At 37.4% G+C, this 16579-nt stretch overlaps 1 protein-coding gene across 1 annotated transcript in view; it reads left to right on the top strand.

Moving 5' to 3' along the window:
- Window positions 1-16579, top strand: part of LOC100512911 (transmembrane protease serine 11D) — a 53353-nt gene that overhangs the window by 23534 nt on the left and 13240 nt on the right. Inside the window, exons 2-6 of the mRNA XM_013978757.2 lie at window positions 1636-1757; window positions 4719-4837; window positions 8517-8584; window positions 11672-11829; window positions 15776-15814. Coding sequence (XP_013834211.1) covers window positions 1636-1757; window positions 4719-4837; window positions 8517-8584; window positions 11672-11829; window positions 15776-15814 — 506 coding nt within the window. The remainder of the gene's footprint in view (window positions 1-1635; window positions 1758-4718; window positions 4838-8516; window positions 8585-11671; window positions 11830-15775; window positions 15815-16579) is intronic.

The following is a 16579-nucleotide window of genomic DNA, read 5'->3' as shown; positions in this document are numbered from 1 at the left end:
GCATTTACTGAACTCAAAAATACCAAACTCTGTGCAATCAGCAAGACAAACCCATAAGCAAACAGACAAACTGAGGCTCAAAAAGTCAGCAAGCGGCAAAGTGCAAATTTTCTCCTACAAAAAAATTACTACAGTCACCATTCCCTAATGCTGGACTCTGGACCAATGTCAAGTCATCATTAGGCTAAAGTTAAATTATTCATCTTTTTTTTTATTCTGAGATTAAGTCCTTCCTATTTTTCTGTACCTAGAGGTCCTTTTATTTAACAATAATGTTTGAGGATGGTCATTTTTTGTAATTTTTAATATATTTATTCAACAAAATTGAAAGTTGGCAAGTCTATGTCCACCAATAATCTTCTGAAATGATATTGGTCCCAGAGCCACAGCATACAATGTGAGGGTGGTATAATGTAAAATACCAGGAAATGCCCTGTCATCTGTATGGGGTCAGGTAGAGCCCAGACCACAGCAGGTAACCCTTCACACTTATACCAGAATGTTAGCAAAACAAATAGAAAAAAATGGAAGTCGGACTATATTCTGGCCAAATATAACAGCTTTTCAGTTCTGTTAAGGCTTTTAAATCTAAAACACACCCAGGAGTTAACACATGCAATATTTAGAAATATCATAAATCTATGAACCACCTACATATGCCAAGTATCCTATTAAGTGCCAGAAATATCTGCATGAATACCATCTTATCCTCAAGGTTCTCAGAGCCTAGTAGATAACCTACTTATTAGAAATAGACACTTCATACACCTAACATCATCTCATGGATCTTCAAACAGCCTTGTGAGGCAGGTATTATTATTCCTATTTTTTTAGAGAAGAAAATCTCAGATAAATGACAATATGATCTCTAAGCAAACAAGGGATAAAACAGGAATTCACACTCAGCTCTTCTAGTGGCCTCCGCAGTAAGAGCGTATGTGGTAGTCAGAAGGGAGGCAGTGACAAAGATAGTAGTTGGGTTATATGCCTAATATAATACCAGATACTGTGCTAGTACAATCTACTGACTTACACAACTATTGATGAATTTGTGGGTGAAAAAAAAAAAGATCACACAAATTCTCTGCTGTTGGTACATTCTAATTCATTTCAAGAGCTTGCTACTCTCCTGGATCTCAGCTCTCAGCCTCTGGCCATATCCCCATTTTAATGATACAGAGAATATTACAGTGAGAAATTAGACTATTCTGACTCTCCCCACCCCTCTTCCTACCCAAAAGGATCTCTCTTCAGCACATCCCCGAGACTGGTGGCCACGTAAGGGAGCTGTGTCCAATGCAGGGTCTTGGAGTTGTAGTAGAACAGAAAAAAGTTGTTATTCTTTAGAACTTCATTAACTGGTACAAGAAGGGAAAACCATTGCTAACCACACGTCATATTTTTTTTATTCTTCTATCAAACTATCTAAAGATCAACATTTTAGTGCTGAAAAAAATTGAAATAAAAATCTTTAAGGAGCATGTGATTCAGTTCGGTTTCATTCCCAGAACTATATTCCCATCAAGAACCAATCAGTGTTCTATAGAGCCATGTGCAAGCTAAGAGTTAGGAAGGCAGAGAATGATCATTTCTGAGTGAAATGAGTGGCCTTTGATCTTTTTCCCTTGTTCAAAGGCCAGCAACAGTACGATCAGCTTCAAGATCTCTGAATCCATACACAGTATGTTTTATTGTTGTCGCAGTGGTGGTGATCCTGGCAGTGACCATAGCTCTACTTGTCCACTTTTTAGCTTTTGGTAAGTATTAGAAGACTGTAAGTACCACTTTTCAGATTAATTAACTATATTCAGATTAAAAGTTTGCCATTCTCTCTTTTATTGCCACTTTTATTTCTTAATACAACATAATTATTTACCTTACTTTTGGTTCCCTAAATATATGCTCATATCTGTAGTTTTCCTAATTCAGTATTTTTTTCTCTTTTATATTTTGCCTTTTTTTTTTTTTTTTTTTTTTTTTTTTTTTTTTTTTTGTACACTAAACAACATTACCTAAGCAAGAATTATTCTAACCATGGGGAAAAAAAACTCTGTATTTTTCTGATGCTAGAGTTTGCTTGTTTTTCATTAATACCATGATTTCCTTCATCATTTAATAACCTAATACAACTGTAAAAGTCAAATATTGCATATAAAAGATGCTAATTTGAATTTGTTAATTCAAAACATGTCTCTTGAAAACAATTCTAGGAGCAGAACTTTTATGAAAGGAGATGAATTTGCTGTTAAGAAACAGAAATGGGTAAAAACAAACTTTAAAAAAGGATTCTGGGAGTTCCCATTGTGGCTCAGTGGTTAACAAATCCAACTAGGAACCATGAGGCTGCAGGTCTGATCCCTGGCCTCGCTCAGTGGGTTAAGGATCTGGCGTTGCTGTGGCTGTAGTGTAGGTTGCAGACACGCTTGGATCTGGCGTTGCTGTGGCTCTGGTGTAGGCCGGCGGCTACAGCTCCAATTCGACCCCTAGCCTGGGAACCTCCATATGCTGCAAGTAACGCCCTAGAAGAGACCAAAAAAAAAAAAGGATTCTTTGCATTTTTATTTTAATTTTATTACATCACAAAAATTAGGGGGAAAAAAAGGACAAGAAATAAGGAATATAAAGAATGCATATACCCTCTCATTCACAAGTTTGAACTAATACCTCAGTGAATATTCTTTCTGATGTTTTAATGTAGATAGAATGTGTCAAATTTCACTAGATAATATATATTATCTGTTTTTCAACTGAAAATACACTTTGAGGGGTTTTTTTATTTTATTTCAGTTACGATCCTATTAAATTATTGAAATCATTGGGGTGGGGGAGGGCGAAAGCTTATGGGTACATGTGAGTGTGAAGACTGAGCAAGAACAGATTTATTTACTTCAGTAATTAGAAATATCTTTTCAGTCCATCTAATCATAAAGTTGTGCCTAAATTTTGCTTTTGACTACATTTTGGTATTAAATCACCTGAAGACAACTATGCCCAAGGTGAATTACAAAAGTAGGAAAAACAAACAGCGTTTCAGATTAAACTAATGAATTTTCTCTCTTAATGACACTGTATTGTCACACTGAAACACAAAGGGAGGAGCTTAAATAAGTCCTCTTCAAGGTGTATACCAGTGCCCACTTATGGTCCTGGAAAGACTTGTCTTCTGCCAAAAAGGACCACACTACTCTTCCCCCAGGATCTCCAATTATTTCTCTGCATAAATTATGTATATGAATGATCAAATGGAAGCAAGGATTTTTTCCCAAGACAGATTAGGTTATGTCCATGTTTTTAATGTTTCTAAGATATGTACAAGTGTATTTTAGTAATTTTTATTCCTTCACACAGCTTAGTATATCCTTTGGAAGACCCTTTCTGATGGAAAAAATTCACACTGAACAACCAGATTAGCTGTCTTATCAGAACGGTTATTTCCTAGCTTAGTTCTAACGACAAGTCACTAATTCCTCTAAAAAGAACACTATGTGAAATAATTTTTAAAACTATTCAGAATTATTTTGGGCTATTCCTTAATGATAAATAAATAACATATTATAGACATTAATATTTCCTGAATAAATCTGCAATTACAAATCTCCCTAATACAATAAGAATGAAAATTACTTCTGAAAATTTTAATTTCTCAAATAACACTCTTCTGATTTTCATACATTTTTTTTCACTTTTTAAAAAAAAGTTTTATTGAAGTATAGTTGATTTAGAGTATTTTGATAATTTCTGCTATACAACAAAGTGATTCAGTTATACACACATCCATTCTTTTTTGGAAGATTAGGCAAAGTTCCCAGTGCTGTACAGCAGGTCCCCACTGGCCAACCATTCTACAAGCCCATTGCTTTTGCCATATTCAAGTCACAGGTCCCATCCACACTCAAGGACAGGGGATCATAGTAGGACATGAACACCAGGAAGCCCAGGTCATAGGAGTGACCTTAGACTCTGTCTTCCACATTGTCCAAATTGGCTGCCAACATCACCTTATGGATGACTTGGTTTAAATGGGGATGGCTCCATCGCCGTGACTGACAGTTGGACCATCTTCTGCCATAACTCTTTTTTTTTTTTTTCCCACTGTACAGCAAGGGGATCAAGTTATCCTTACATGTATACATTACAATTACACTTTTTCCCCACCCTTTGTTCTGTTGCAACATGAGTATCTAGACAAAGTTCTCAATGCTATTCAGCAGGATCTCCTTGTAAATCTATTCTAAATTGTGTCTACATTTTCAATAGTTCCAGTTTTGCCAATCTTTTGTAAAACTGAAAGAAAAATTTTACTGTAGTTACATTTACATTAAGTTTAGAGTTTTCGGAGGTCTCATCACGGTTCAGTGAAAACAAATCTGACTGGTATCCATGAAGACTCAGGTTCGATCCCTGCCCTTGCTCCGTAGATTAGGAATCTGGCGTTGCCGTGAGCTGTGGCGTAGGTTGTAGACACAGCTTGGATCCCACATTGCTGTGGCTGTAGTGTAGGCTGGCAACTATAGCTCCGATTAGACCCCTAGCCTGAGAACCTCCATATGCCACAAGTTCAACCCTAAAAAAAACAGAACAAAAAAAAAAAGCTTAGGGTTTTCTTTCAAAGTAATCACGTTTTTAAACTGTATAACATTGCCTCTCATAACCCTATATAAAATAAAGATTAAAGTACTTAGTGATGTGAAACTGACTGTCTTTTCTTTGTTTGACAGATCAAAAAGCTTACTTTTACCATAGTAGATTTCAAATCCTAAATGTTGAATATAGTGATGAGCTAAATTCACCAGCTACACAGAAATATAGGTCTTTGAGTGGAAGAATTGAATCTATGGTAAGTTAATATTTGTCTTTGCTCTTTATTACATCATAAAACAAGTATGATAATAAACCTAATACTCTGTGATATATTTGCAACTGCTAGATGCACTGCATTTTTTTCTCTAGGAAGGGGAAAAGATATATTTTGTTGTGCTTTTTTCCAAGTCAGTTTGCTAGTGTGCATTTTCTTACATCATGAGTGAAAAGTAATAGGTTATGAGTAAACATGTATTTTTGCATGATTGTGACTTCGAAGACTGGAAGTCTATGCTTGTACAATTTTAACATGTATCATTTCTACCCCTGAGTTTGTCTTTTTATTTTTTGTTTTTGTTTTTTGTGGGGTTTTGGGGGGTTTTTTAATTATTTTTTTAGAGTTTGTCTTTTTAAATCCTTTTCATTTTGCTTTCTCTCCTATTTTCTTAACCAACTAAACACACAGGTAGTAGGTGTTAAAGGACAAGTTAATATAGTTTGGGTAACATCATCCTTTGGTTCAGTGATTGACATGGAAAATACACAGACTCACTGGAGGAGGCCCACAGGCTGCCTGCCAGGAAGCCTCAGAAGCAGACCCTCAGCACTGTTTACCATCACAGACCAGGGTGTGGCCCTCAGCCCTGTAGGGTCGGAGATGGCCAGTCTCAGGGTTGCTCACTTACCCTTACCTTTTTTAAGACTCCTAAGAATATAAATGAATCCAGTGGTTCTAAAACTTTAGCATGTAACAAAATTATATCAAAGGCTTATTAAAACACAGATTTCCAGACCCCAATGTCAGAGTTTCTGATTCAGTAGGTCTGGGGTAGGCCCAAGAATTTGCATTTCTAACAGGCTCCCAGGTGACGCTGGTGCTAATAATGGTCCAGGGACCACACTTTGGGAGCCACTGAGTTACTCTGTAATGAGAACTACCATGGCTGGGGGACTGAAGCATCTGCTTGTCCAACATGCTTGTTCCCTAGAGGCAAACTACACTGGAAGTCAAGTAATGCACTTGGTGATCATGGAATTAGAGTAAGGGAAATTAGGTGTATTACATAAATGTTTAATAAGATCAGAATAAAGACCTGAATCAAAGTGATGTGGGAACAGAAAGCCAAGAGGCAGAGGTAGGGTCAGTCTGTAACATCAGTGGTGGGAGCCTCCTATACCTTCAATAAACATTTATTAAGCATCAATCCTGCCAAATGTTGTGCACACACAAAAGTGGAGTAGATATTGGATACTACCCACATGGAGTTCAGTCTAACACAGGAGGTTAAACAAGCCTACAGATCTTTATAATACAAGGTAGGTAGGTAGTGTGTGACATGAGAGCAATGCAGATGTAACTGTGTGGTAGAAGGATAAATTATACCAATCATGGAGATCAGAGATAGCTTCTTATAAAAGATGACTTTCTGGGTTGGCTGTAAGAATGAGTAGGCACACCATAGCTAAAACATGCGCCAAGGCAGAGAGAGGAGAATATGTGTATCTAAGAAGTTAGGGCTTTATTTTTTAGCAAAATGTTTTGAGCTAGAGGCAGTGTGATAGAAACAGGCTCTGACAGATTCCTGTTCATAAATGTAAAAATTAGATTGGAAACAGAAGAGCCTGCACACAGTAAGACTAGTTAGAAGCTCATTACAGTGGTCCAGAAGAAAACCAAGGGCTTACACGCTTGAATTAGGGACTATTCCAGAAAATGTGGAAATGCAGATAAAACTTCCATTTTAGGCTTACTAAAGCAATCTACCTCCCCAACCCCCTACTTCTTATGCCCAACCTGTTCTAAAAAGTCAACAGAAATATTTAGTTATATCATTTGCATCATGAGAACTCATTATTGAGACTTCACACCAGGGGACATTCTTAAATTTTTTGAGAAAGTACTAGAAGTATACATCTCAGAGGGCCAGTCTGTGGGTGCCTCATAATGAAGCCCTTACCTCCACACAAAGACATCTTGTAATATCTCAGCTGTGTACCCAGTTTAATAAAGGGATCAAATGGAAAGTGTGTGTGTTGAGAATTCCAGCTTCATCACAGGGAATTAGAACCCAGCTATTTGTTATTAAAGCAAGACATCAAAGATGTCCTCGGCCCTAAAGAGGCCACTCGGTTCCTGCCAGAAAGATCAGGTAGGTTAGGTCAACTCATCCTTCAGAGAGCATATGTAAAATTGCAAAAGGCTGACTTGGAGAGAAACGTTACAAGGCATAAAGCATAACATATACAGCAATATGAAAAACATGATTAAATAAATTTCTTTTAAAAAGCACTACCAGCATCTTTGCAAGATATGCAGGAAAACTTTAAAACATAATTCCCATTGACAAAAAAAATTATACAATCGAATTTGTTATTCTTAAATTACTCTCAAAATGGCCTATAAAGTAAATTATGTTATCTAAATCTTGTCACAAAACTGGAAGTAATTATAGTACTGTCTTTTGTTATAAAGATAACACACAAGCATGCAGAAAATTCAGGCCATGTGAGAAATACAAAGAAGAAAGAAATATACACAAAATCTCAATACCCAGATATATCCACTATTAATATTTTGATGTTCCAATTACCTTTCTATGCAAACTGCATGATCACACATGCATAATATATAATTTTCTGTCAAGAGAATAAGACCATACATGCTTGTTTATCACCACTGTTTTCTAAAAAATATGCCATAGAGGTATTTAAATATCAATGAAGAAATATGCTATTTTAAGTAAACAGTATTATAGTGGGTAGAGGTACTTTTGATAAAACTAATAGCTTCACAGTTCTTAAAAATGTTCAAGGCCTCTAGAAAGAAAAAAATTATCATTTGTCTAACAACTGATTGTTCTGATATTCAGACTAAAGAAATGGATATTTAAAATAAGATACAATACTGTGGGATAGAGACTGCATAAACTTTACAGTCTCAAGAAGAACTGACTTGAAATGCTGGCTTATACAATATTTACCATGTGATTTAATTTCCCCATCTTCTCCTTTTCATGTTCACCTCCACCTTACAAAAGCTCAGTACATCTCACCCTGAATCTTAGGGCAGCTGTTCCAGTCACAGAACCACTACCAATTCATTGTGAAGCTAAACCTTATATTTCAAGAGGACCATCCTTGCTGGCACTGAGCAATGATTCAGGGGCAAAGTTAAGCCAGGGAATACCAACTGATGCTAAACATAATCTACGCTAAGTCATTAATCAGGAACAACAGAGAAAAAACTGCCCTTCACCTCTCATCAAGCTCTCCACGGCTGCTCATTTTAATCTGATTTCACCCACTGAAGAATAGCCATTGCAGGATCACACACTGTAAGTTGCATCAGTGGACCCACCTAGTGTTGAGCTGGCTCATGCCCCAATCCCTTTAGGAAGAGCCACTAAATCACATACCACAGGTCTTCATGGAGTCAAACATCTGCTGTGTCTAGAATGGCTTCTAGTGAAGATGCATCTTGTCCATTATCATCTTTGTGCAATAGACAAAGAAACAAGCACTGCATTAGAAGGTTACATAAACTGCCTAAATCGATCCCATGTGTTCTGAGATGGTGCTGAACTGCATTAAACTGAACTAAAAACTCTAGACTCTATTCCTCATTAACACAGTCCCCCTTGTTGCAAGATTGTGCAGAAAAAGAAAGGAGAGGAAGAACTTTAATTACAGAGAGGTTTTTTCCTTTCATTTTACAGATTACTAGAACATTTAAGGAGTCAAATTTAAGAAATCAGTTCGTGAGAGCTCATGTTGTCAAACTGAGGTGAGTAGAACTACATCAAAAAAATCTATAAGCATAGATACAATTTGGTACATTTGACTTTGTTCACAGCATGGACGATAAATGAGACATTACACAAAGTGTTGCAATACCATAAAAATAGTGTAACGGGAAGCTTAAAAACCAATGCCAAACAAAAACAAGACACGCCAGATATTGTCTATATACCTACTAATGTAAATAACTATATTACTTCTTGGTGGGAACTATATTGATTCTTGGTGGGAAAAGGAGGAAAGGGTCAAAGACAGTCGGGTGAAGGCACAGTCACAGGGCTATTCTATTATACAAATCCAAGGGATACCACTGGCAATGCAGTCTATGTAAACAGTGCCCCCTGGAGATGTGCAACGCTATGGTCCTGGGCACATTCGTTCAAGATCCAAACACTAAACCAACATCAAAAATGGCTTTTTGGTTTCTGGCTGCCTGGAATGTTAGAGTATCAAGGATGCTATGGCCAAATACAGACACACCTGCCATGAATTAATGATAGAGGAAGTAGCAGCATACATGCTAGTTATCTGCCACTCCTGCCTTAGTTGAATGTGGACCTATCCCTGTGATATGATGCAACAGTTCTCCCAACTAAAACAGCAGCCACCCTTACCAACCCTACCACAGATGCCTCAAATGTCCACACTTCTCTACCCCTCAAATAATACACAAAAGTTCTTTAGAAGAGAGAAAAACTATACTCTTTCGCAAATACTAACACTACAAGAAAATTAATTTTCCTTATTTTCAGTAAAGCCACCTAGTTAAGTACCCAGAAGCATGGAGCTCTGGTCAGATAAAATTTGCTGAGGAGTTTGAGGATTAAAAGAATCCATAGGAAGAGTATTTTCCAAAACACATTTCAGTCAGTTCAGTGCACATTCACCTCAGTACTTTGTTGGGCAAGTCTCTATACCAGCCACTGGCTTGCAATACTTGTAGGACTGAATGCACCACCTGTGTTTTTTCTCCTTGTGTTCACTTCCTACTTACTGCTCATTCCACCACAACCTGGCTTCTGACCACACCACAAAATGTCAATTGCCCTTGCCAAGTTCAAAAATGGCATCTGAATCACAAACTCCAAAGAAACCACAGCAGTCCTCCTCTTGGACCTCTCAACAGTATTTGGCACCACTGGACTTTCAATCCTTTTTGAAATAGTACCATCCCTTGGTTTCTACAACCCTATACACCCCTGATTTTCCTCTTACCTCTCCAGTTATTCCTTCTCAGTTTTCTTTGCTACCTTATTCCTTCTTTTTACATTCCTCAAATGTTGTCAGATTGTGCTATGAGCTTCTTATCTTCTGAGTTCACACTGATGCTCTTTTTAGCTACTTCATTGGTATTAATGCAAATGCAAAACTTTCACAAAGTGAGGCTCATGATTATGAATTCTCAGGAGAATATTTTTTCTATCCAGACCTGGACCTCTGAGACAACTAAACTTTTTCTTTCATGAGATTTCTTTTTCTTTCTAATCCATGCTTTCACCAAACATTTAGTTCTTTGAAAATCCTAGCCTTCTTCTGAAACCTCATGTCCATCTCCCTATTTCATACTAGGCCAAGGCCTCATCTCCAGTATTTCTCTTAGTATAAATGCTAAAATACAAACCTATTGGATAATTCTAATGCTTAATGCATAATATTCATGTTCTTTATTTTTAATCTTCTCAGATTTCCCTTACCTTCATGTGAGCCCAGCTTTGTCTTTCAAATGGAATTTATTACATTTTAGTTAGCATTTCTGGTTGGAAAGGTTTTTTAATTATTTAGATGTTCATGTTGCTAGAAATACAAGATATAATTATGTGTTCAGTGTTTGCTTTTTCATCTAAATGGCAAGACTCATGAGAATGGCACCTGTGAATCACGGTCAGAGGTAATTTCTGAAACAGAACAGTGCCTAGAGCACAAAAAGGCACTTAGTTAATATCTCAAGTAAATATTATGGCACAACTGTCACTTGAAATGAGAGGAAGTGGCCTAGAGTGAATATAAGAACATCAAAACCAAATCTGCCTAATGCACATTCATTTTCAGAAAAGGAGAATGCTAGGAGTTCCCGTCGTGGCACAGTGGTTAACAAATCCGACTAGGAACCATGAGGTTTCAGGTTCCATCCCTGGCTTTGCTCAGTGGGTTAAGGATCCAGCGTTGCTATGAGCTGTGGTGTAGGTCACAGACGCGGCTCAGATCCCACTTTGCTGTGGCTCTGGCGTAGGCCAGAGGCTACAGCTCCAATTAGACCCCTAGCCTGGGAAGCAGCCCTAGAAAGACCAAAAAAAAAAAAGGAATAGTGCCAATGTTAGGTGGAGGAAGTGATTTACATGGTAATTTACTTGGAAGGAAATGGAATTTTCTTGATTTTAGATAATTATAGCCTTTAGTCAAATTATCAAGGTTTTGTGAGAAAAGTTGTGGGTTAATTGAAATAGAAATAAAATCTGAACATAATACTACAGAAGCTAAAATTTGCTCTTGTAGCCAGATAAAGGAGTATAGGTATCAGAAAATTAACTCAAGCTTATAAGTCACATAAATTTGGAAGCTCATATCTTTACAAGTTTGTTTAAAGAGAGATGTGCGGGGTTTTTCTAACCATAGCTACTACTTATAGTGTACTTATAAGTATACGCTATAAATTCTTCCCAAAAGTTTTATTTATATATATATGTATATGCATGTGTGTGTGTGAATATATACATATATATATAATATATATATATGTATAAATTCACAAAATCTTCATAACCTATTTTAATGTGAGGAGACAGATACAGAAAGATTAAGAAACAAAAAATCTGCCTCAAGTCCAACGTGGACTCTGACTTCAAGACAATGTATTCTGAATGGTGGGTACAGTATACTATGCATTGAAATCAAATGTCTCTGGGATAGCATTGTGACATATCATTATATACATAAACATTATTATGTGAATCTATTCTAACACTAAATTTCTTAAGTGAATTTTTCAATGCTTAGTCAGGAAGCATATATAAAGAGAACAGCAGAAAGTGATCATAATAATACATTTTTTAAAAATATCTTTATGGTTTTTCAGGCAAAGTGGTAGTGGTGTGATAGCAGATATTGTCATGAAATTTAAATTCACCAGATATAACAATGGAGCATCAATGAAAAGCAGAATTGAGTCTGTTTTACGCCAAATGCTGAATAACACTGGAAACTTGGTAATGAACCCTTCAACTGAGTTAACACGCAAGTACCATTTTTTATATACCATTTCATTTCAATATAGCCTTCTACCAGTTTAATTCATGTCTTAATTTAATGAAAGACTAACTTTTTTCTCCTTGGAATTAAACTTTATGAAAACAACTTATTATAAAGCTACATATATCTCTAATATAAAATCTTCTAAAATTTAAAGAATCATTTAGCATTCATACAGAAATTTTATTTGCTATAAATTCTTTATTATTCTTCCCTCTCAACACTCCTGATAAGGGTTGTTGCTATAAGATGTTCAATTTGTAGGTATGTTATAAGAATGTCAGATAGCTGCACAAGATCAGAAAACAATTTAACTAAGGACCCATCTCACTGAGAATAGAGCCTGCAAGTGGAAGGTGTCTGGTAAATACCTGTAGAATAAAGAAGGAAATTAGATTTAACACTATCCCTACCTCCTCTCTGAAAATCGTCTCTACTTCTGCCTGGAATGGAACCTGTTTCCACTGTTTTCCATCTCTACTGCTACCACTCTGGTCCAAGCCAATGTCATTTCTTACCTGAACTACTACACTAGCCTCCATGCTACTCTCCTTATATACTTTCATGTTCCTTTCCAATGTGTTGTCTGCATATTGATCAAGGAAGTATTTTAAAATTTAAAAACAATCTTGCTGAAAAACTTCCCATGACTTCTGACAAAACAGAACAAAAATAAAAACAACAACAACAACAAACGCTACGATCTGTAAGCAGAACACCATATTTCCTGGTTTGTCCAGGACAGTCCTAATTCATGCCAACTGTCCAAGGATCATTATTAATATTACCCCTTACATGTTCTGGTTTGGACAGTAAATGACAATGATATGATTATGTCATTTAAAGCCCTGTATGATCTGGCTCACACTAACCCCTCTAGCCATTTACCATTGTCTTCCTCATTCACCATAACCTGGCCATGCATTCCCTTGTTCACTTTGTCCATCTGCAAAGATTCTCTCCTTCCTGACTCAAGGCCTTTGCATACACTGTTCTAGTTTCTTGTAATACTCCCTAGACCTCTTGGACATGTCACGTCTCATCTGAATCATTTCTTTCTAATGCAAGCCTTCTCTACCTTCCGCCACTAAACTGTGTGCCTCTGACATAGACGCCTTCATTTGCCATCACAGCATTTATTACAATTGAAACCACAAAATTATTTCTGATTTTTTTTGTCTTTGTCTTTTTGCCTTTTCTAGGGCCGCTCCTGCAGCATATGGAGGTTCCCAGGCTAGGGTCTAATTGGAGCTGTAGCCGCCGGCCTAAGCCAGAGCCACAGCAATGCCAGGTCCGAGTCGCATCTGCGACCTACACCACAGCTCACGGCAACACTGGATCCTTAACCCACTGAGCAAGGCCAGGGATCGAACCCGCAACCTCATGGTTCCAAGTTGGATTCGTTAACCACTGAGCCATGATGGGAACTCCGCATTTCAATATTTTAACAGCTTGTAAAACTGTAACAAGTATATGCTGATTGATTACCAGTCCAATGTGGGAACCACCAAAATCCCTTATCTTGAGTTTATTATGAGGGGAATTATGGTTAATCTAGCAATACGTGACAGAGTCAGAGGAGTATCCTTAAATTCTATGCATATATTAAGTAAGTCCTTTTTTCTGAAGTCATGCAACAAATATATATATATCATCCCTACCTGGACTCCCATTTCCTCCCTCTGTAACTAGAATTAATGCTTAGCACAGCAAGGACCTCCAAGACACTTCTCCAGCTCCACAGGTGGCTGTGCCCTCCCTGCCTTGCTGATGCACATGCATTAGTTTGTTTAATCCTCACAACAAGCACATGTTATATATAGATCCTTTATCGTCCCCAGTCAGAAAAGATAGCTAATTGCCCACAGTCATACAATTATCATGTAGGGGAGTCAGTACTGAAATAAAGGCTCTCTTATTCAAAGAATGAAAAGGAATAGTCAGCTCTTTTTATTTCCTATCTCCAAGAGGATGTTTTGGCTCCTCTAACACTTAACAAAGCAGATATGATATTCAACCACTTTGAAACTTCTGGCAGCAGATAAATTTGCATAAATTGATTTTAAAGAGCAGGAAAACCTAAGAGGTTTAGATTTATCTTATGGGAAATAAGAAGCTGATTTTTTCATTAAAAGACCTCATGCAGGAGTTCCTGTCATGGCTCAGTGGTTAACGAATCCAACTAGGAACCATGAGGTTTCGGGTTCGATCCCTGCCCTTGCTCAGTGGGTTAAGGATCCAGCGTTGCCATGAGCTGTAGTGCAAGTTGCAGACACGGCACAGATCCTGCATTGCTGTGGCTCTGGTATAGGCCAGTGGCTACAGCTCTGATTAGACCTCTGGCCTGGGAACTTCCATATGCTGCAGAAGCGGCCCTAGAAATGGCAAAACAACAACAACAACAACAACAACAACAACAACAACAAAAGACCTCATGCAGAGGAGGATATAATTTGATACGATCTACATTTTTAGAAATGTCAGTCTGGTAAAGCAGAGGTGGATGTGCTAAAAAGTGCAAAAGTGAGGAGGCAGAGAACTCAGCTGAAGGCTACTGTAATAGCCTAGATAACGAATGATGAAAGCAGGAACTAAAGTAATTGCCAAAGAGAAAGAAGATGAGGCTCACTCAAAGGAGATAGTTAGAGGCTAGAAAGTACAAGATCTGAAAACCAAGAAGATGTGGAAATAGTGAGAAAGGAGAAGTTAGAGACCATTTCAGATATCTAGCTATTGGTGGAAGTGATGTCATTTCCCAGCTAAAGGAGGAAATGTAAGTAGCAAATCTGGGGTAAAATTTGGTGACATTGAGCTTGAGATGGCTGTAGGACATGCAGAGAAAACTGTTCTGTAGGCAGATCTTAAGCTGGAATAGACAGCCCTTCACCATCTGGGACCAACATGTTCCTCTCCGGGCTCCTGCACCACTTCCCTACGCACAGCACTGCTTGTATTAGCTCTACTGACTGTACTGCTCCACAAGCATCTTACACCTCCCTGCATTTGTGCCCACTGTGCCTTCTACCGGGAATGTCTTCTCACCTCTTGTCTGCCAGAAAAATGCCTTTCAGGTATTCAAAATACAATAAATAATAAAATACTGTTTTCAGCATTAGTAACTCTCCTTTATCTACTTTGCACTTAAATTTATCTGAATGATTCCTTGATTAATTTATATCTGTAAATTATGTAAGGGCAGACCACCTATATTTTGCTCACCCTTATATCTGCCATACTACACAGTATCAGCACAGTAATACAGATAGAGTTATATGTATATACATATATACTAAACAAAAATTATCTTACAGCATTTATCACATCATATCTCAAAGACTAGCTTATATTTCTGTTTTCCCAAGTAAAATGAGTTACTAGAGAGCAGGGGTATCTTTTAAGTATCTCAAGTGTGTGATGAGAAATTAAAGTACAAACTTTGGTGTGCATAACAAAAAACTGGGGGAAGATTATAAACACAGACTTCTGGAGCCCATCACTCAGATTCTTTCAGCAGGTCTGGCACAGAGCCCAGGAGTCTGTATTTTAGCAGTCCTCTAAGTAATTCTGATTGTGGTTGTCTGAGGACTACACTTTAAGTAATTAAGGTGAAACAGAGTTTCCATTGTGGCTCAGTGGGTTAAGAACCAGACATAGTACCCATAAGGATAAGAGTTGGATCCCTAGCCTTGCTCAGTGGGTTAAAGATCTGGCATTGCCACAAGCTGCAAAGTAAGTCGCAAATGTGGCTCAAATCCAGCATGGCATGGCTGTGGCATAGGCCATCAGCTGCAGCCCTGGTTCAATCCCTAGCCTTGGAACTTCCATATGCCACAGGTGCAGCCCTCAAAAAAAAAAAAAAAGGAAAAAGAAATTAAGGTGAAATGATATACAGTCTTTTTATATTGTTCTGTTTTTTTTTTTTTTAACACAGCAATAACTGACCAGGATACAGTAAATATTTTCACTCAAGGTAAGTTTTTAAATTATTTTGTAAATGAGGTTTACCAAAACAAAAAGAATAAATTTTCAAGTGATCTGTACTCTTTGCCAAGGCAGTATCTATTGAGATGGTATCCTTATTATCAGTTCACTCATGTGGGTTGTTGTTGAGATAAGACATTGCTGATACCTTCGGCCTATGAACTGATGCTTGGGTGTTCCCCTCCTTTTAGAAGAAGGGAGAAGTGGCAGTGCCATTCTAGCCACTCTTTATCAGTTTGATTTCATTAGAGTCTTCTTGGTAGCCTTGGAAAACTCACCTGCCCTGGTTCCCTGGGGGCATTTTAGTAGACTTGTAAATCATGTTGGGTTGAACCATTTATATTGGCTTCTCCTAACCACCAGAATAGTTTCTTTGTTGTGGGTTTACATTAAACATAAAGTATAATTTTAAAAATTACAAAAAAGCATTATCAGTTCTACATCTGTAACATAAAGTCACTACTTTGCAATGTCATTATGTATACTCCCAGGCTAGGCAGCAGAAATGTAATGAAGCTGATTAAACATGGTTATAAATTACTTCAATGTATCGTAATGGCTGGCCAATCTCAGATACTTCAGTGATATTCTAACTTAATGGATGCTTTTCACCTTCGTTATACATTTAAGTCATGCTTCTTTTTCATTAAAATGTGCTTAAGCAATTTACTAGAGAGTGTGGTTGGAGGCTGTATATTCTTAATGGAAGTCTGCTCCTCCTCTACCTGGGAGAGCTGTTAGAAAAAAATGCCTT

The sequence above is a fragment of the Sus scrofa genome, chromosome 8 (genome assembly GCF_000003025.6).
Source record: "Sus scrofa isolate TJ Tabasco breed Duroc chromosome 8, Sscrofa11.1, whole genome shotgun sequence".
Lineage (NCBI taxonomy): Eukaryota > Metazoa > Chordata > Mammalia > Artiodactyla > Suidae > Sus > Sus scrofa.
This window is presented reverse-complemented; position numbering and strand designations above follow the sequence as displayed.